This window comes from Phalangium opilio, unplaced genomic scaffold (assembly GCF_054372755.1).
Source record: "Phalangium opilio isolate 3A_F unplaced genomic scaffold, DU_Popi_V2 ptg000045l_1, whole genome shotgun sequence".
In the NCBI taxonomy this organism is placed as follows: Eukaryota; Metazoa; Arthropoda; class Arachnida; order Opiliones; family Phalangiidae; genus Phalangium; species Phalangium opilio.
Window position 1 is genome coordinate 7,353,703 of NW_028324168.1, and position 22,364 is coordinate 7,376,066.

The window sequence follows — 22,364 nt, forward strand, 5'->3', positions numbered from 1 at the left end:
AAGAAATGATTATATAATTTTGGGCTATAGGTTTATCAAAGTAGAGTATAAATTGATCATTTTTTAGTTGAAACAATTATGTTGTTATACATCATGTTTTTGAGATATTTGTGAGAATTTATGTGGTTCAAGGTGTTCTTTGAGCGATTTTGAGTCGAAAATGTTCTATGAAAATTTGGCGTCCGGGTCACCGTTTACAAGCTATGATTAGATTATTTTAAAAGTGATCCCGAAAAGCAATGAAAGTAAGATGGCTTTGCCCTGAACACCGCGGTGCAGCAGTAAAAACATTTCTACAGGGGCTGGTAGAGAATACATGGGAACTGTTTCCCCTGTAAGTTGCTTTCTCCCGAATACCTAAAAATAAATTTTTTTTATAATTTCTAAGAGAGATTACGTGTTTATTTTTGTGGAATTTAAATTATGACATTAGCTACTTTATTTGATTGATTGATAACTTTTGTTGTAAATGTATATGAGGTGTTTTAAAATTATTCAAGAATTTTTCGTTTCATTTATCTTGTTGTAGGTGTCTAGCGCCGTACCTTGCGTTGACACTCGTGCCCCAAATACCTACCTTCATTTACATGTTAAGTTGAAACAACTCAGTCTAGAGGAAGGAAGGAATGAAGAAATTAGGAGAGAAAATGCCCGTCTACTTACGAGAATGAGGGATATTATGCGTTCAGGCGGATGGACCGATTCCCGAAATGATTATACATCGAAAAGGTAAGAAGTTTTATATTTAATTCTAATTTTTATTAATGATAGAATTTAATAGATGGATATAGATATTTATTTTTAATAAATATCCATAAGCTTTTGTTTCGAATAATTTGAAATATTAGGAAAGGGCAGGGGAATGTTGCTTTAGAATTGCCCCCAAAATGGCGGAAATATTTTCGGAGTGGAATGCTAGTGGGGGATAATTATTATTATGAAAGATTTGTTGTCTGCGTCATTCCAGCTTAAACGAAGAAAAACGCAAACGAGAACTGATTCAACGCATGCGCGAAAATAGACAACTTCTGGAAAGAATCACGCTTCAAATGCCAATGAGATGTTCCATGCAATGGAAACGATACCTCGTGAGTTCACACCACAAGTATATTTTTAGCACTGAAACCTTAAAATGATTCTGTCAGGCACTAATGACTTATTTTCGTGGTTTCTATGTTTGATCCAGATACCCAACGCGATAACTATAAAGTCGCGTTTACGTTTCCTCCCTTTTTTTCTTTATTATTGAAAAATATCCTTGAAATACACTACTGGGGCCGCACGCGATAAACGCCTCGCTTCGAAATTGACCTTAACTTTCAGCTCCTTCGTGTGCACCGAATTTTCGATAAAAGTTTTGTTTATCTACAATGTTTGAAACAGTAGACCTAAGCCTTTGTTTCTTTATACTTAAGCCTTGTAGAGGTCGTTCCTTTAGACTTACTTTTACTCAAGGGAAAAAAAAACTGAAAAATTAATGGAGTTTTGAAAGTAACCTAGCATACTACACTACACAGCACGCGATGTTAAAATTCAGAGGAGTATATTATATCAAAGCACACGAGAAACTTCTATTTTAGGTGAAGGCAATTATACCTAGAAGTAGGTTCAACGTGGCATTGGAACATGACGCGTATTTAAGTACAAATATAACAATAAATATTTTCCGTGGAAAGGATTTATTTGGTCTAGCTTTTGCCTTAACTATTGAAACTTTTCCCGCCTTTTTTCCTAGCCCCTCCTCCCTCAGGAAATAGGCCTACTGTGCTAGAATTTAGTTCTAGATTCGATTTTTCTCCTTGAATTATTTTAAAGGCTCCAGTTTCGCGAGCTGGAACTTCGAGAGCTAGTTCCGTGCGTCCAGCTAACAGTCCAGCCAGCTTGGAAAACACCATCTCCATCTCCCAGGAAGGAGCCAGTCGCGGCGGGAGTTTTTGTATCTCAGCCGACGATGAGTTTTCCATTTTGGCATCTTCCTCCGGGATCTCTCCGGCTCCGACTTCTGCAAGCGTAGCATCCCGATCCCCGATTCATCCCAACCGCGCCTCCGACGCGGTCTCTAGCGGACGATCTCTGAACTATGTCGCCGCTGGAGGCCCAGGGGAAAACGGGGGAAAGGAATTATTCCTTTCCGTACCCGGAAGAGCTCTCCCCGTCGTTCGGAAGACTCCGACCGGAAGTCCCGCGAGAAATAGAAACCAGACTTTGACTTCCGTTTCTAAACGAGCGTCGAAAGACGATTCTGCTCCTGCCGAGAAATGACGACTTCTCTTTCTCTCTCTCTCTTTCGTCATTGCTATCTTTTTTGTTACTTTTTATATCTTTTTCCGCTCTGTTCTCTTCCGTCTCTGCAGTGGAATTTTTACCCTTAGTTTACAACAAATTGGGCTAATCTTTTCGTACAACGTGTACAGATACTTTGACCTATTTTTGGTCTAATTTTCCTTGCGAAACTTACAATATGTTTCAAGTTTTACGATGTATTTCAATACAGGCTTTCTAACGCACATTTTACAACATTGTTAATTATTGAAATAAATTGTTAAAAACTTTAAAGTATTTCTATATATTGAACTTGAAAAAGTCACGTTTTTTTTTAATTTTTTAAATATTTCGCGCCAAAGACGTGTTTTGAACATTCCCATAGGTGGCGCTAAGTACTTCATCGATAAAGAAATCCAATCACATGATTTTGGGTAGCAGCATCGCCGGGTTCTTTCTGAGATTTAGACGAAACCGAAAATGGGTCTTTCAATTCTACTAAATATCTGCTTTTTAGGTAATTATTGAACATATATTATGTTTATTTTAATAAAATATTAGTGGTTCTACCTAAATTAATATTAAAACTAAGCTTTTTAGTCCCAGAATATGATTAAAACTTTAAATAGGTGACATAGTCACCCTTAGTAGCCAAGGCTTAGGCGTTAATAATTGTTTTGCAGCGTTTAAGTTATGTTACTTTAAATTAAATTAAATATAATTATTTTTTACCAGCGTTTCCGTTAATCCTGAAAGCAGATGATAACTTTCACGTTCCATATGCTCCTAAGGGCATTAAATTTAACTCCATTGAACCCTTGAGATCAACAGATGCGGCCAATGCATTAAGTGGAATGTTAGCCTTCACTGTTAATCCTGTAAGTACTTTTAAATTATCTTTAATAATAATAATATCTTGAATTAAATGTTAAAATTATGAAATAATCTTAAATTAACATTTAAAAACTTAAAATCTATTAAATAGGATATGAAATGGCAAAGTTTAGCACCAGTAAATCCTTTCCAAAGACCAGAAGCAATATTTGTCTTTGATATCATCGGAGTCTCGGAAAATATGGATTTTAAAACTGAAGGAACAACTTTCCCCCTTGAAAATGTAAGTTTCTCACTTTAAATCTATACCTTACACTTTAAATTAAGCTAATTATAATCCTTAATTACCTTCCAGTTGGGTAACTTGGATAGTCAATACGACCTCTTGGCCTTTAGAACTATTCACCGGTATGAAAATACCCCCGAAGGTCGCCCTATTGTTTTAAAATTAGATGCTTCAGATGAGGTATGTTTTTTAACACAAATTTAAAGTTAATTAAGATTAAAGATAATTAATTTTTGTTTTCAGTTATATGCCCCAAAATCTGAAGAAAGAGTTTTGATGAGTGAAATTCCAGCCGAGAGAGAAGCCAGATTAGAATTGGCGTTAAATGATGTTGAACTGAGTCGACCTGTTAATGATGGTACTTTTAATATTAGCCAAACTGAGGATGCTGATTTCCTGATTGAGTTGGAAACTGTTAAACTGCTCTTGAAATCTGTAAGATAATTTAATTTAATTTAATTAGGAAAGTTAAATTTATCAGGGTTTATAATTATAATGATATTAATTTAATATTGTAGCTTCGTCAAAACAAAGCAGCTATTGTTGATGGCATTCCTGATGTTTATTGGGTTCAACTTAAGGGTCTTCATTCTATTGTTTCTCAATATGGTAGTGATTCATTCCAAGCCAAAGAAGGGACTAGGTTAACACAGCAAATAATAACTGAGGTATGTTACTAACTATATAATTTTAACTAATGTGAATATTTTAAGTGTCAAATTAATATTCTGGTATTTTAAAATAATATTCTGGTATTTTAAAATAATATTCTGGTATTTTAAAAAAATATTCTGGTATTTTAAAAAAATATTCTGGTATTTTGAAAGAATATTCTGGTATTTTGAAAGAATATTCTGGTATTTTAAAAAATATTCAGCTATTTTTAAAAAATATTCTGCTATTTTTAAAAAATGTTCTGCTATTTTAAAATATTCTGCTATTTTAAAATAATATTCTGCTATTTTAAAATAATATTCTGCTATTTTAAAATAATATTCTGGTATTTTAAAATAATATTCTGGTATTTTAAAATAATATTCTGGTATTTAAAAAAATTATTCTGCTATTTTAAAAAAATATTTTGCTATTTTAAAAAAATATTTTGCTACTATAAAATAATATTTTGCTACTATAAAATAATATTCTGCTATTTAAAATAATATTCCGCTATTTTAAAAAACTATTCTGCTATTTTAAAAAATATTCTGCTATTTTAAAAAATATTCTGCTATTTTAAAAAATATTCTGCTATTTTAAAAAATATTCTGCTATTTTAAAAAATATTCTGCTATTTTAAAAAAATATTTTGCTATTTAAAATAATATTTTGCTATTATAAAATAATATTTTGCTATTATAAAATAATATTTTGCTATTTAAAATAATATTTTGCTATTTAAAATAATATTTTTCTATTTAAAATAATATTTTTCTATTTTAAAAGAATATTCTGCTATTTTTAAAAAATACTTTGCTATTTTAAAAAAATATTCTGCTATTTTAAAATAATATTTTGCTATTTTAAAATAATATTTTGCCATTTTAATTTAATTCTCCTGTTATTTAATTATAATTACAGACTGTAAACACCATGAATGAGGTATATGATAATGAGGCAGTTGTGACCGTCTTCAGCCAGATGTCGCCACCAGCTTCTCTAATTCGAAAAACCCGCGAACTTTTGGAAGACGCTACAACTACTGTGAGTACCTTTTCATGTTTTTTCGTTTATCTCGGAATTAAAGCGGTTTATATTTATGAAACTTTAGTCAGATATACATACAATTAACCTTTATACATTAGCGATATTAATTAGTTGACAAATTAATTATTTTAAGTGAAATTAAATAAATTAAATCCCGTTTTCGCCAATGTTAAACCTATGGGTGAGATATAAAATTCGCGTTTTGATTGGCATGTCAAATATTATAAAAATTTTGAATTTTGTGGGACAGCTAATTAACAAAAATTAATTTATTATACACCTAAATTTAAATTGACACAATGCATGCATTAATTACTCAAAGAAACACATACTTTTAACACAAACAAAGTGACATCCTGTCCCTTAAAAGTCGCAAATACTTCGCATAAAAAACCTTTCAGAGAAAATTAAAATATTTTTCAATCATTCAAAAGTCAAAAACAATCACAAAAACAGACAAAAAAACATAAAAATGTGGCGTTTGAAATTAATTTCAACTGCCTCTGTCTCTTCCAATGAAATAAATAAATGAGCTCTGTATCTCAATCTTACATGTTAAGGCAAGATCCGTTTAATAACACCATAAGTTTATAATATATGTTCCTTCCATAAGTATGACACCCATAGTTCGTAATGCTAGCTAGTTCGAGAACCACACTGTTAATTTTGCAGTCCGTCTAGTTCCTATCTTGGATTAAATACAACTACGTATGGATATGGCACTCTAGCCTTCGGTAAGGCAATCGCCTTTGACCCGTCAAAACGTATGGAAAATCATAGGAAAAATGAAAATAGTTTTAGTGTGACAAGCAGTGTCGTCATAAGTCACGTGCATTAGAAGAAAAAAATTGACGCGCCACAGGCAGTTGAGTTTGAACCACGGTTAAAATTAAAAACACGCGCTCTCATTGGCTAACGGTTTGTCACACCAAATCTAAAAACTGCCCATTTCCCCCCTCTTTGTCTGTAGCTCGCCCTAGATGGCGCCCCGTTTAAGGGACAAATGTTGGCCACGTTTTTCGGGGAGTGCCATATCCATACGTAGTTGTATCAAAAACGGATTTATGGGATAAGAACGTCGGATCATAGCTTTAGCCTCTAGTACCATCCTCGCATACTTTATTGAGAAACTTCGTCTGCTTATATTTTGACTCCACCCACAAATTCGATCTCTACAAGTAGCTATATACAGAATTTGTGGGTGGAGTCAAAATATAAGCAGACGAAGTTTCTCAATAAAGTATGCGAGGATGGGGAGTGAATTCGCTAACTCCAACGTTCTTATCCCATAAATCCGTTTATGGTTGTATTTAATCCAAGTTCCTATTTAGTCTGTACTAAGCCTTTGACAGTGCCCCAGTCATCTATGACCTCCGTACTTCACTAACCAGTTACAAACTTATATCAAACATATCTTATGAACTTATGATAACACGTGTTGAAAATATAATCTCCATACCTATTTGTTTATCGCTACATCATTTATCTCTCCGTTTCATCCCCCTAATTCGATGAAAGAACATAAACTAAACGATGAAATAAATCCCAAACTGAATCTCTTTAGGGCCGCTTAGACTTAGGGGGGGGGGGAGGCGAAAAAACTTAAAAGAGTAAGGGCACGTTGATTCCTTGATTGTTTAAGACCCTATGGCCATATTACCCAGAGTGCTGTGTTCTTATTTCAATGTTGTTTTGTAAGCAAATTGATGGAGTTATTGGAAGGGAGTAAAGTAGGGTTAGGGGGGTATCGCTAAGAGGGTTGCTTTCCTTCAGTCATTAGTCCCTATTTTGGCATTATATTGAGTGAAGACCATACTCTCTCGGTTAGGCTTAGGAAGATGTTTGCCTACCCACTTAGGAGTAGAGATTCGAAAGAAGAGAGACATGATCCATCATTTTGCGCGCGCTTTCTTAACGGCGTGGCTCGCCTTTGTTCTAGAGTATTACAGCTAGAGTTTCCCGCCTTTTTGGGTTGGCAACCCTTTTATCACCATTACTGAAGTTGAGGGGGTCTAGTGGTGGTGGTGGTGGTGCTTTGGGTAATAGGTTTTTAGGTCTATTATGTTGTCACGTGACTTAGTTAGATAATGTGACGATCGAGATTTCGATGATGGGGTAATTGAGTAGGGTGGAGGATAATGGGCCTTAAAATGCTTTTAGAATGAGGAAGTCCTGACTGAGAAGTTGGTTCTAGAGAGTTGTCCAATTTTACAAGTACATTAATGGGGAAGGGTTTCTGTAGCTATTAGTATCTGTGACGTCGTACGGTAGTAATTGGTTTTAAAAATTTGAGAGCCACTGGAAAAAGGGCAGTCGATCCCTTTAGTGACGAACCCCTCAACCCCTCATTATTGACTCCTTGAAACCATGTCCCCATTCATTTATAAATCAAAATTTATGGAGCATAATGCAAACTGTAAAATTCCTTTTGACAAATAGCTAAGCTAACCTTTCACCAATTTAGCATATAATTAACCTTCCCTCTTAAATTAATCCATGTTGATTAATCAGCACTTATTTACCAACGAGAGGCGTAAGGGTATTCCGCGTAGGTAGGTGAGGTGGTGATGGTCGGGTGGGGGGATGTCATTAGCTTTTCCTCTTTTATTTGCTCCCGTTACGAGGTTGGAGGAGGGAGCTGAAATGGTACGGGGAAGTGATGAATGACCATAACACCGTCTATGGGGATCTATAGGAAATCTGTTGGGAGAGAGAGAGAGGCCTTACTCTTATTCACCCCAAGTTTGCCCCTCGTTCAAGCTGAGTTTAAACGTGGGTTTGCCTTTAATAAGACGGCATTCTAAGCAAGGACAATTCCGTATTGGTGGCACCGTGCTTCTGCTAGTGATTCTCTCTCTTTCTCTCTCAAGGGGAATCGAACCCCCTCCCCCTCTTTATAGGAAATCAAGGTATAAAAAGGGGTTTGTTGAGTCGTCGTGTGTGTGTGTATACCCCTCTTGGACACTTCGACTAATTGTATCATATATCCGTTGCTACACAAGCAAGCGCTGAGTTGTCACCGTGGCCGACACTTTGGACACTTTTCATCTAGTTGCGTAACTCGCGTTGGGATGGCTTTTTTTTCTGTTGGTAGGACCCCCCTCCCTTAGGGATTGGGTTGATGCGTCGTTTAGGGGGATCTGAACGACAGACGCTAAGTTGTAATATGGAAACCATTTTTATACGACAAATTCCATAACAATTTGTACATAGTTTCTTAGCTGAGAGAGAGAGACACTTCTGTTTTTCACGTCCTTAGCTGAGAGAGAGAGACACTTCTGTTTTTCACGTCCCAATTTTTTGGCCTACTATCTTTGAACCATCTGTGGTCCCAAATGGATCGTACCCAACCGGAGTTTTTATCATTTCAGCCAGCACCAAGTAAAGACAACGGATTGCGTCTGGCCTACAGATTTGATGAGAATTTCGCAATTGCTTTTGCCACTATCGCCTTCACTAGCATCATCTTAATCTTGGCTGTTTTGAGCATCAGCGTGGCCATGTGGTTCATGGACCCCGGACGTGATTCCATCATCTACCGTATGACCAGCACCAGGATGAAGAAGGATTAAGTATCGTTAAATTCGTATTTTAATTTGCCTATTTATCGGAATTGTTCTAAACACAAACAATGCGACAAAAGTGAAATAATTCTAATTTAATTTAAATTAAATTAAATACCATTCCTAAACATCATTAAACCAGAAACACGAGAAAATATTAGTGTACATAAGTGTAAATTTAAATTAAATAATAATAACTTAAACCAACGACATCTTAATTCCAGATGGTGTTTTAATTGAATGAAAAGCTTAATATATGGATGTAAATATTATTTGGAATTTCTGCTCATGTACGAGTGTAACTTAATCTGTAATGTTTGATTAATTAATTAACTAGTCGTTATTATAATTAAATATAATTGTCATTTATTATATCCGATCATTCAGAAACCTAACTAGATGTAAAACATTTTTATTTAGGCCATACACGTGACTTTAGATTATTTAAATTTGGCGGGAATTGCTGCCACGTGGCGCTCTGAAATTTGGCGGGAATTGCTACCGCGTGGCGCGCTGAAATTTGGCGGGAATTGCTGCCGCGTGGCGCGCTGAAATTTGGCGGGAATTGCTGCCGCGTGGCGCGCTGAAATTTGGCGGGAATTGCTGCCGCGTGGCGCGCTGAAATTTGGCGGGAATTGCTGCCACGTGGCGCGCTGAAATTTGGCGGGAACCGCTACCACGTGGCATGGCGCACTGCGAAAATATGAAAAGGTATTTTATTATATATCTTCTGATTTAATTTATATAAGCCTAAATGGTAAAGTTTTTTATTAGTCTCGAAGTTAAGTGAAGGGATTGTATGCCTATATATATATTTTTAATTTGATCTCTTTTTTGCAATTCCCTTGGCGAGCAAAGGCTGAAAATCTCATTTTTAAAAAGTAATTTCATTAACTTTTCAAACAGTGAGTTGAGCTAGTTTGCAGGACCGTCTTTGAACAATAGACTTTTCCCTCCTGTTGGATTCTCCCTTTATTTTTTTCTTCTTCTACTGGGGAATATTTTCTCGATTTCTATTCGGTACTCAATAGATGGCGCGCCTGAGAGAATAGTTTTAGAAAAATCTACTCTCCTCATCTTACTAATGGAATGGGGGTCTCTCTCTTCACGCGATATGATAGGCCCCGGGGTTAAGGGGAGGCCAGTTTTGCGACCTACTGTTTGGACCCAGTCCTACTGGATGCTCCCCTTGAATTCGCTGTTCAAAGGGAGCATGGGGGCCAAAAAAGTCAAGAGAGTGCAGTGAGATGATCGGGCGGAAAAAGCGTCTTCTATTGTTCTTGAATGGCGGCTTTTCCAAAAGTACTTCATTGCGTAGAGGCAGGCTCTTTTAGTTTCCTTTCATTGAATGTCAGGCTTCGTTTACACTCAATTAACCACAGTCCATGATTTTATTTCTATCCCAGTGGGTGCTTTAATTGTTTATCTATTGCATATTGGTTTATGTCTAACCCCAATACTGTCGAGTATCGTCTGCTTCACGTAAGAAAGGTTTGTGCACCAGGCTAGAGAAAAAAATGTTGCTTAAAGCTGGAGCAGTGGAGCACTGTTGAAAATTGACATAATTTTTGTGGGCCCGTGTCAGGAACCTAAGTTGATGGTGTGGTGCTGAACTGAATGTAAACAGGGCCGAAAAGCCACCAGATTTCTAAGTGGGAAAACGTCCAAATAAGGCAGAATAGAAGCGGGAGCAGACCTTGTCACTTTCTCAACCTCCTTTTTCCTCTCGACTGCCTGCCTGCCTGCCTCGGGAGCGGGACATACTCTGCCTATAGATATATTTTCTTTTAAAACGGTATTATTGATATACAGCGAACGAAGAAATTAAGACCATCTTTTTAAAAGGACTCGCTCTCTCTCTCTCTCTCCTCAGCTCCCTTTTCTTCTCTCGGCTCCACGAGTCACTCCGAATAATGCCAAGGACTTATAAAGACGATATCACTCGATTATTGAAGAGTCCCGGAGCCTCTTTGGAGTCTTTGCCCTCGCTAAGCGGGGGTGGGGGTGGGGAATGGTGCTCCCGAGAGAATGAAGAGGGATGAAAAACCCTTAAGCTAATGAGATTGAATCACTTAAGTTCCTGAGCTAATTTTATTCAATAATCTTTTAAATATTTTATATTCTTTTCGAAGCCTTGGCCTCTATGATTTCATTAGCTTAATTCTGTCCAAATAACTTAGCGCCATCCTGCCCTCTTAGCCTTAAAATTAAAATAAAATCAAGTGAATCTTTTTAAATTTAAACCCGTTGAAAAACGCACAATTTCCCGCCTTTTAAAACAATCCGTTGCGAAAGTGCGTGATCTAGTGGACCATGTCTAGTAATGTAACTGTACTTCAGTCCCACGGGCCACGACTCGCGCCGTGAATTTCGTGTCATGAATTTTCGTAGTTAATTGTTAGTGAATTTATTAGTTTAAATTAAATTCATGAATTTTTCATGAATAATAAATGAAAGTGAAGGTTTAGGGAGTTATTTATAATACCTATTGTATCAGACACTTCGCCCATTCTGTTATAAACCCCCTCCCGCCTCTCAGCTACAGGTTATTCAATTACGTTAAGCCTTGGTCAATCTTAGTTAACAAAGGATGTTCCAAAGCTGCTGCAACTTCCAACCTTTCTTCAAGGAGCAACGGTGCTAAATAGGAGGGGATTTGGTAAGTACTCGTTAATAAATAAGTTAGAATTAATAAGGGGTTTGAAATGGTTTATCATGAAAGATAAGTTGATAACATGGCAATAGCAAATGACTTGAAAACTTTACCTTAATCAAGTTTTACCGCTAAGTGGTGAATTACAAATGTTTACTTACAGCGTTTTAAGTTTAAAATTCATATAAGTAGTGTGAATTTGAATTTTTTTCCTGTTAAATGTAACCCAATAAATAGTTGTTCGAAGTTTATTGAATGTACGTTGAAGTTTTAGAGTACCCACTTCACGTATTAAATAAATAAGGCCTATCATTGGGGATGGCTAGGCTAGTAGCTTTAGTATGGATATCGGGGCGGGAGAGGTTGTGTGTGTTATATCGAATCAACTTTAACCCATTGGCACCCGGTTTAAGCCGCTGGTCTCTTTGACTGGTTGGTTGCTCGGTTGAAATAAAGACAAAGTGACGGAAGAAAAAGCTATTTTCATGGCAGGGGCCAATTCTTCTTGGCAGGGATATCGCGCTGGCCCAAACACTTTTGGCTTCCCTATTATGCCAGCAAACCCCTTTTATTTTGTTAAAATGCCTCTCCAAATTCGATTTATCCTGTCTCTCCAATTTAAGCCTGGCTTCCTATCAGTGTCCGCCCCCTTTTCCCCCTCCCCCTTCTAACTAAATTTAGCCATCGCTTCGCGTTAAATCCCATACATCTCGATAGTTACACCTCCTAACTTTAGTCTCAGTTCGTACTAGAGTTTCTCCCTTGATATTATTATCTTTATTTTGATTTAAATGAAATATTAATGCTAATATTAGTTCAGAACAGTTTTAAATTAATTGGGCAGTTCACCACTGGGTATGGGCACGAATCCCTGCTTTTAGTGCAATTATCAGTGTTCCTAGAACATGAAAAACGTGTAAAAACACATGGCCCACTTTAGGAAAACTTCTTTCAGTGAAGATTTCACTTATAGTTTATAATAATAGATTAAAATTGCATTTACAAACCTTGAAAATTTTATGAACCCTGTCTGGAGGTTGAATCAGGGTCGAATGCGAACTGAGTTTTTAGTTGGTAGCCATCGAGACGCGTGTAAGGTGTCAGAAACAATTGAAAACCGAAGAAGCGGAATGTACCCCTCCCCCGTCCACGTGCCCCCCAATGCGGGGGGTGCCCAAGCCGCGCTCCTCGTGATCAGTTTTTGGTTTTTGATCGCGGTGATACGATTATCCTCTTGAAACCACGCGTTTTATTAAAGAGGAAGCTGCTTGACTCTCTCTCTGCGCCCAGCAGCCACACACGTCAGTCCACCACCCACGATCCAGTTAGCAGCTGAGACTCAGTCTTTTCTAGAAAAGCATCCTCTCCTCTCCTCAGTCTTCATCCCAGTTTTCTCTCCATTCTTCTCCGGAGGGTCATGGGCTGCTTTTCCATCTCGATGAAATTCTTCTTGCTGGCATGCCTCGTCCGCACAATTCTCTTAAATAGATTTCTACTTTAGGGCGTCCGAGTCGCTTACTTGTTTCCGCTTTGATTATCAATCTCGAATCACCCTGATTAGATTTAATCCGGCTCGTCTACAACCCCCCTCCCCTCCCCCACCGCGCCCCGTTTAATTAGCGAGGATCACTTAACGTCGTCAGCCCCTTCTTCTTCTTCCCCCCCCTTACCCAATGTTTAAAGAAAAACTATATCCCCAATAAGGGGCCCTTACCGAAGAAAAATAAATATAGGTTAATTAGAATTCTTTTGGAGTTAAGTTTTGTTCTTATTTTAAATGCATTTTGAGAAAATTCTTAGTTTGAACCATTCATAGTGCGGGGTTGTCACTAGCTCCAAAGTTCAATTCAAATCGGTTCCCTAACTGAACTGCAAGACGTTCTTTTAAAGTTTTGTACTATTTTTATATATGTATTGAGAAAATTCTTAGGTCGAACCTTTCATAGTGCAGGGTTGTCACTAGCTCCAGAGTTCAGTTCAATTCGGTTCCCTAACTGAACTGCAAGACGTTCTTTTAAAGTTTTGTACTATTTTTATATGCATCGAAAAATTCTTAGCTCGAACCATCCATAGTTCAGGGTTGTCAGTAGCTCCAGAGTTCAGCTCAATTCACTTTAGTTCAGTTCCCAAGACTTTAATCAAATTATTTGATCAGTTTAACCTAAGAATTTTTAATTGACGTTTTACGGACGGTCCCCTTTAGTCGGAGGTTTATCCTTAACCCGCCTTCTCCCCCCCCCCCGCTCTCTTGTCTCCCTAAATGGTGGATCTTCATTTCTTGATGACGTAATGAAGAGCGGCGTCCGGCCATCCTATTCTTCTATCCCCTTCTCATGGTTTTCCCTGGAACAGATTATCTTTTTGCGTCGCGCCCATTTTGTTTCAATTACCAAAGATCCCATCTAGAAAAGTCGCCCCTAACTTTCAGCTTAGCCTTAACATTCTTACCACTATATCTTTATTAAATATATAATTCAGAAGTTGATTAACGCGAAATTACCAAACATAGAAAGAGTATTAATTCCTTTAGTTTATTTATCATGTCAACAAAAGTAAAATTTTATTTTATTTTCAATGTTTAGTTTGGACGACTGATAATGTCGGTTTATTCTATTTCTTTTACCACAACCCACCGTAATACTAAACTATTTGCATCTATCTTGTTTTTGAATACATAAGCTGATCATAGCACATTTTTTCTTACAATAAGCTATAAATTTGTAACCATTCTTTATGACAACTCCCATTGGGAGGAATTTCTACAATTGTTATGTAAAAAAGGGCAACGGAAAAAGTAACCACAAGTTGCCTTAGTTTTAACATATCAATGGATTTTGACGCTATGTTGCCTCATAAAACACGTCAAATCCAGACATTTTAGAAGCTCTTCAAAAATATGCGTAATTCTTGGGAAAGAAAACAAGTCGTGGCCTCAAATAGGGTGTATCACACTATCTTAGAGTTGAAATATTAATCCAGACAAAGACAAAGACCGCAAAAGCGTAAGACCGACAGCCTTTTGAAAGACCCTAGACAGCGTAACGTAACGTAATAGGCCCTCTGATTTTGTAAGGATATTTTTCCGTGGTAATATCTTTGGTGGTGGTAAAAGATGAACGGACGGCGGACGAACCCCTCTGGTGGAAGCTATTGCTTTAAATCACTATAGTATGATGAGATATCCCCTTTTTCCGGACCGTTGCCTCCGATGATATCTTCTTTATAGCGCCCCCTCTTATCAAATATGGTATAATATGACTAGAATGGCATCCCCCCGTCCTTCTCTAGTATAAATCTTGATTAAAAATATATATAGACTCAAAGTTCCTTATATTATAGTATAGAGAAAAACGCCAGAGAATGACTTAGCTTATGATATCATAAGATAGTTAACACATCAAAATATTTATTTTCCCTTTTTTTTAAATAATACTAAACATCGATTTTCAAACATCGAACCCTTAAATTTTGAAAAGGAAGAGTGAACATTAAGTTTTATTTTCTGAAATATTTAATTTTAATGGAAAAAGTCCTTCTTTGACCTTTATGCAACATAACCTAACCTCAAGTGTGATGCCATACTTGACTTGTTATTCCCCTTTATAAAAGAAACACCATTGGTTTATCATTTACCTTCCCCCTCCTTTTATCAAACCCTTAATTCAATTGCAACTTCCTTCAAGGCACGTTCGAATGTAAACCCAAGGATTGGTACCTAACCTTCAACCTATAACCTTCGTGGTTGGTACTCTACAATATACCCTAACTCAATACCGAAACCAATTGGTACAATCGTTAAAATATAGACGGGAATTCAAACAAACTTGATAGTAAGACCCAACGTATTTATCTGCGTTTCAAAACTGTATCAAGTTAAATTGAATTTTGGAGAATAGACCAATTTATTTTCAAACTGGAGTAATTTTATTTTAGCCTTTGTAATACTAAAATTATTAATATGGTTAAAGGCTATGGAGAAACTGCGTTAAACTTAAAGTAAAATGGTCCATGCTAGCAAAGGTTAGACTTTACAGTTTGGGGAACATGAAATATTCAGAGCTGATTTTTTTTACCCCCAGAAGGGGGGAGGGGAGTTAGAAAGTCTATGGTATAATGTTTTAAAATAAAACGAAGCTCATCTTATGGGAATAAGGGAATTTTTGTAAAATACACGACGCGGCGTTTCAAATTCTCCATAGAATTGACTGAGGAAGACTTACTATGGTAACCCCAAAGTAGATTTGGTTCTTTTATATGAGGTTGAATTTGAGGTTTCGGGTTTTTATTTTTTATTTTATTTGTAAACGGGAATACGTAAGTTGTGGTTTTTTTTTTCAAGCTCTCTCTACAATTCTCAGATGAATTTAAAGATAGAAGTTGTTTTTGGTGGTTAGGTATAGTTTTCAAGACTTTGAAGTCTTTCAATCACTGTAAGATACTGTTTTCCTTATTCCCACGTGTTATGCCTGTGTTTTTTCTTTATTTTAAAGTATCTTGAGGGTTTAAATATATTTACGAATAAGAAACTAAACTCTTAACTTTATTTGTAAAGTCTCGAAGGTGTTTATACGAAATTCCATATATATTGTTAAATACTTTATATGGAAGTCTGAAGTAAAGATATATAGCTTTGATATGACTGTATCAGGGTTCATACAAACCTGGAAAAATCAGGGAAATAAGTAGTTGACAAAAACCTCAGGGAAAATTCAGGGAATTTTCGAATTTTTAGTAAATTTCAGGGAAATCAGGGAAATTTGCGTCAAACAGGGGCCGAGTAATTAGAGTAATTAAGCAAAATGTACGTGAACATTCCCTCCATAGGATTAACATTACACTATTCTTTGGAGGCTCATAACGCTGGTTATATTAGAGATACGGGGATGTCCTTTTAGTATGTTATAGTCCTATTTGACCCCCCCCCCCCCACCTTCTTCGTTAACATTTGCTCCATGGAATGCTCCACATACGGGAAAGACATGGAAACCTCGGGGAAGTATATGGGGAAAAACCTGGAAATCTCAGGGAAATTTGTTTTCCAAAAGTTGTATGAACCCTGTATATATATATATGGCTTTGATATAAATATATGTACAGGGTGTTAATTTCTGATAAGTCTGCATGCATAAATTAATGGGAATGATCTTTTGGGAAATCGATGTAATTTCTATTTCAAAGGACACTGTTTTCTGAAAATTTTATCTATATTTATATTTACAATTTGAATCATATTTAAATTATTGAGAAATATATAATTTAAATAAATTATATTTTTAGGGACAATTTTTTCTTATAAATATAAGTCTTTTTCAAAGATTAATTCCACGACTCATTTTTATTATTTTTTTTTTATTAAATTTCATCATATAAATTTAAACCAATTTCGAAAGTTTTCCTACTCATAAAGTTAGTTCATTAAGCAACCCCAAAAAGCCGCGCCCCTAGAAAATTCAATTTTTCTTTTTTTTTTTCATATTTTCGCAAGTTTTTGTAAAGAATTCTGAATACGTTTGGTTAGAAAAAGATGAACGGGAGGAGACAGAGAGGATGCTAAAATTTTCAATTTGCCATTCAGTTTGCTTTTCAAATTTGACTAAAAATTTCCATTGGACGAATAGATTCGAACCAATCTTAAGGATTGGTGGTTCTTTTTTAACTTTACCCAAAATTCGGAAGACGGATTTGTGTACCAGAAAAAAAGCAGTGGCACATAAATAAATAAAAATAAATATTAAATAAATTTTTATGTTTATATTTTATTCCGAACAATTCAGTGTGGAGGTTTTTAAATTGGAATGCAAAATATTTTCACTCCCCCCCTTTTTTTACTCCAAAACACTTGGTCGCCTGATTTAGTTTGTAAGTTGCCAGTACACTGCTTTTTTAACACTATACCTGAAGTAGATAACTTGAAGTCGTCTACTCTAGCCTTAAGCTTGTTAATTGAATGAATATTTTAAAATGGGAACTTAGTTCATACCTTAAATCATCGGATCCATTACCGCTAAAAATGCTGTAGAATCCGTAACTAATGATTCTCAAATTAGCTTTTATCACGCCATAAGAAATATATCACTTCAAGTTACCTACTTCGGCGTTTAGCCTAACACCCTAAAGTTTATGTTGACCTATTCCTTTATATTAAGAGTGTATTATGTATTTCAATGTATTTTCATTCTTTATATATATTGCCTGGCCCCCTCAATATACCACTTCCAAAATATATTCACCCCGTCAAACTTATACTTATTTTACAAGATAGGAAATTTGATTTGGATGGTGTTTGGGCTTCTATATATAATATATATATATATATATATATATATATATATATATATATATATATATATATATATATATATATATATAGTTTTGACTAACCTTTATCAATATATAGTACAGTTATGTTATGTTATGTTGAAACTTGTTATTTAAGAATTGAAAATATAACTTTTTGCTTTTGAAATATAGAGTTTTTGAAGAATATTTTGAATTAACTCTCTCGGGACACGAGAATTTCATTAGGATTGGATTTCAAGTCATGTTATGGACGGTCTCTAAGTTAGGACCCCATTATCAACTTTCAAGAGTGAATTTTTTGGGTGAGTACAAAACATTTTTTATTATTTTTTTAAATCCCAAAAAATAAAAAATAACAAATTGGATTTTACTTTGAAAACTCAGAAGAACTTAATTAAAATATAACATAATATAATATATAAAAAATCCTACGCGAGCTCTTGTAGCCCAAAATTGTATTATATTAGAGCATTTTTAGTCCTATATTTTCCTATAAAAACACATTTTTTCTCCTATAAAATCCTATAATTCCGGAAAAAAATTCCTATTTTTCCTATAAGGAATTTAAATTTAAGAGTGGGCTCCTCAGGGAGCCCACCGGTCCTATAATTCCTATAAATTCCTATATTTTTGAACCTGTCCTTTATTATTCTATAATTTCATGAAAGGTCCTATAATATCCTATATTTTTGACTTAGTCGAAGTTTTCGTATAGTTTAGCATCAAATTTATCAAAATTTAGCTTTTTTTTTTATCGAGATCACATTTGAATAGACACCGAAATTGTGGAGCTCGCTTAGGATTTTTTATATATTATATTATGTTATATTTTAATTAAGTTCTTCTGAGTTTTCAAAGTAAAATCCAATTTGTTATTTTTTTTGGGGGGATTTTTCTACATAGTTTAAGCCCAAAATTGTATTATATTAGAGCATTTTTAGTCCTATATTTTCCTATAAAAACCCTTTTTTTCTCTTATAAAATCCTATAATTCCGGAAAAAAATTCCTATTTTTCCTATAAGGAATTTAAATTTAAGAGTGGGCTCCCTTTTTTTTGGTGATGGTAAAAGGTACCGCGCAACGTTTCATGTTTTGATGATGTAAGTTTCGTGTTCTACTTCATGATTATTGGTTGTTAGTTAGTATCGGGGAAAACCTTAAGTATTTATTACAGTTTAGAGAAATCAGGTAAAATGTCTTAGATAAATTACATTTTCATCAACTCCATAATTTATCAGAAACACCCTGTATACTTCGCATCTTTTCTATTCATTTGTTTTTTTTTTACACATCTGAACCGAGTCGAGAAAACGATTTACTATAATGTGGGGCCGATATACCCCACCTAGAAATCCGAAATCCCTTTGAGAAATGTCCAGAGCCAGAACGCTGGTGATATCCATTCTTGCCCTCTTGGCAAATATGAAAAGGCTCTCTCTATATATATCTGGGTTTCTTAGCAAGTGAAATAAGTTTGAAAGGTAACATGGCGTAAGGCATGGATCCTTCCTTGTCCATATATTTCTCATTCGGGCCCCTTTTTCTCTCGCTTTATTTCTTTGAGTGATAACCTTTAAGAAAAGTTTCGCCGCTCCGTGAAGATGTAATCAGGGCGCGAGAATTCTTTCTTTCTTTCTTCGTATGGTTCTGTTCCGCGTTCGCCTCGATTCACTAGAGAAATCCCCAGGATTTACGGAAGGGCCTGTATAGGTCTATATAGTATCGGGAAGAAACGGAGGGAGGGAATATATCTTTTGTTTTCGCGCCTTTAATCTGTGTTCCAATTCCCTTTTCTAAATCCGAATAACCTCTGCTACCATGCAAAACCATATGGCCCGTTCGCACTATACCAGGCAGGGTTCGTACAAAGATGGGAAAACTCGGGGAAATAAATAGTTGGTAAAAACTATTAAAAAGGAAATTTCGATTTTTTTTTTTTGGAAAATTCGGGGAAGTCAGGGAAATTTGTGAGGTTTGAGTTCAGTAAGTTTGCATTGAAGGGGTTGCTTCAACTATATATATAAATAAACCACTTCCGTTTTTATTACTCCATATCATGGGGCAAACCTGGAAAACTCAGGTAAATATGTTTGAAAAAACCTGGAAAACTCAGGGAAATATGTTTAAAAAACCTGGTAAACTTAGGGAAATATGTGGGGAAAAACCTGGAAAACTCAGGGAAATATGTGGGGAAAAACCTGGAAAACTCGGGGAAATATGTTTGAAAAAACCTGGAAAACTCAGGGAAATATGTGGGGAAAAAGCTGGAAAACTCAGAGAAATGTGTTTGTAAAAACCTGGAAAACTCGGGGAAATATGTGGGAAAAAACCTGGAAAACTCAGGGAAATATGTGGGGAAAAATCTGGAAAACTGGGGGAAATCGGCTTTGCTGGAACTCTTTTTTTTAAAAAGAAAGCAACTCTAGGCCCTTAGCTGTTCCTTAATAGACCTTGCCAAACCTTTAATTAAATAAATAACGATAACATAGTCCAAGAACTTCCAAAATATCCTTACAAATAAAATCAGAATTATTTCTATAGCTACTATAAATAAAAAGCTGAATGCGAACGCGTCTCTCTGTCTTATTCCCTAACTCGACCCCAGGGATGTTTTGGCAGGGAAACGGTGGCGGCTGCTGCTTGCTTTATATACATCCGCCTGGCAGTTCCGCATCCTCGCTTCCGCTACTCGCATTACCGAAATTAAACGCTAGACGATCTCGGTTAAAGCTATCCAAGCTCTTACAAGTTACAACAACGTATAATAAACACCTTTACCATGCATTTTCCCGAATACTTAGCCACACAAAGTTAATATTTAGATTCGAGGAAAAGACAAAAATGAAATGGTATATTTCAAATGTCTAGGCATACCTTTTTAAAAAATAAAATAAAACCTTCAGGGAAATAAACACTTAATAATAATGATGTAATAGAAAAAAGGTAGCAAAGGAAGACTGCGAAGTTGTTATTACCAATTGATCTGTGTTTGTCAGCTTTTATCTCTCGGACCAAATGACCCGTAACGATTTTGGGCTTTTATCTTATCAGGCTGTCGACGCCTTTCTTCCGAATCAATCACTTCCTAACGGAAGTAGATTAATAAGGATGTTATTAAAAGGCTACGGTGCAGAGAGAACTCCGGTTTCCTTAACTGTAGGAAATAAGCCTCTTCGATGACAGATGTGAAAAGGGGGGGGGGTAGTATTGCGACCCATTGCCATCTCCGAACACTCTCTGGACCCAAAACGCCTATAGAGCGCAGGCGCGAGATGGAAGGCAAAGTTATACCCCCTTGTCTTTCCCTCTTAGTGACGTCGAAGAGGCTTATTGCTACATATTCATTCTGAGAGACATTGTTAGGCTAACTTCTAGTTAATATACTTCTGTTTCTGATAAATTAAATCGGTGGACTTGCCGATTTTGTTACCTTTTTCGATTTCTTCGTCGAACCTTCGACGCTTTCAACTTTGCTAAGGTATAAAATGGTGGCGATCACTTGAGTGGAACCAATTCCCATATGGTTAGAATCGGATTTTGGGGGTTTTTTTCCTTTCTTTCTTTGTGGGGAATAAGGATTCGATTGTTTTTTTTTTTTAGAAAACGGACCATATTTTCTGTTTATTTCCCTGTAGATTTCGAAACAGTACCCCGATATTGGTAATGTAATCTAGGATGTGATTATACGTTTTTTTTTTGTTTTTTTTTTTGTTAGAGTAGAGAGTATTGACTTATAAATTTGAAATAGTTTGAAGTTCCAAAAAACTATTAGATTTTGACCATATTATCTAGCTAGGACCGGAGTATCTAACCCTAACGCCATTATCTTTCTCACCCAAGTATTTGTTTGAGTGATGTAAGCCTGGATGAACGTATTTGGGACGAGACAGTTTTCCATTTTATCAAAGTCATTTTGGTTTTTTGTCATTGTGTGTGTTCGCCGCGCGTTTTTGCGTTATTGTCTGATAGGCATCAGGCAAAGAATTTTGAGTTTGACAAATAGATTGTCATTTTAAACGTCGTCGAACTCTTTTCTCTATACTTCTCGTTCTATTTCGCGCCGTTTTGCAAGAGCTATGGTTGGGCAGATGTCACTTTCAAACCTTTTCACTGTAAAATGTAAAAATCACCTCCTTTTTTTCGCTATTTCGTCTTCGGTTTTCAACTCATCCTTCAAAGATTTGCCATTCAACTGTTAGCTCAAATTTCTCTCGAAACATTTCTCAAATTGGACACGAGTAAAACGTATTTGTTTTTCTGATTATTTTGTGTCTAATTACCAAAATATCGTTGCTTTTAGTACACTTGGGTAGTTAATAAATTACCATGAAATCTTGCTTTCCCGATACAGGGTTGTAACAGTATTTAATTATCCTATTCAGTAATTTTAAAATTTTTAAATTTAGGGAATTTTATATACAAATTAAAGTGAGAAAGAGTTAGTCAGGGAAAATCTTTCTGGGAAATTAAATTAACCTGAGAATTTGGAATTTTAAAAAAGGTCATGGAATTTCATACTGTTCGGTTCATGGTAACTTTAGTCATTTTAAAAACAAGATTCTAAATTCTCTACCAATTAAGTGAGATTAAATTAAATTGAACAGAGAATTTTGAAATCATACCATACCATACCATTCCAACTATGTCACGAGAAAAATAGGGGTCAAATTGATCTTTAGAACCCCTAAAGTTTAGTTTTTCTCGCTTATATCATGCCAGACTTACCGTTATGATTCCACACGCATGCACGTCTGTAACCCC

General features: G+C 35.7%; 3 protein-coding genes across 4 annotated transcripts in view; all 3 read left to right on the forward strand.

The window, feature by feature from the left end:
* LOC149677211 (uncharacterized) overlaps positions 1 to 2,556 on the forward strand; it is a 32,787-nt gene extending 30,231 nt beyond the window's left edge. For both annotated transcript variants that reach the window (XM_089838238.1, XM_089838237.1), the window contains exons 2-4: positions 530 to 729; positions 968 to 1,088; positions 1,816 to 2,556. In XM_089838238.1, coding sequence (XP_089694364.1) covers positions 530 to 729; positions 968 to 1,088; positions 1,816 to 2,262 — 768 coding nt within the window. In that variant the 3' untranslated portion in view covers positions 2,263 to 2,556. The remainder of the gene's footprint in view (positions 1 to 529; positions 730 to 967; positions 1,089 to 1,815) is intronic.
* An 80-nt stretch (positions 2,557 to 2,636) lies between these two features.
* Positions 2,637 to 9,021, forward strand: ATP6AP2 (ATPase H(+)-transporting accessory protein 2). Its single transcript, XM_089838229.1, has 8 exons — positions 2,637 to 2,779; positions 2,998 to 3,140; positions 3,248 to 3,379; positions 3,452 to 3,562; positions 3,626 to 3,817; positions 3,901 to 4,050; positions 4,961 to 5,083; positions 8,458 to 9,021. The coding sequence occupies exons 1-8, from the start codon at positions 2,743 to 2,745 to the stop codon at positions 8,656 to 8,658; spliced, it is 1,089 nt and encodes a 362-aa protein (XP_089694355.1). The 5' UTR covers positions 2,637 to 2,742; the 3' UTR covers positions 8,659 to 9,021.
* Positions 9,022 to 10,476: 1,455 nt separating this feature from the next.
* Positions 10,477 to 22,364, forward strand: part of mei-W68 (meiotic W68) — a 70,664-nt gene continuing 58,776 nt past the window's right edge. The window contains exons 1-2 of the mRNA XM_089838254.1: positions 10,477 to 11,308; positions 17,774 to 17,904. The gene's annotated coding sequence lies outside the window, so the exon portion shown is untranslated. The remainder of the gene's footprint in view (positions 11,309 to 17,773; positions 17,905 to 22,364) is intronic.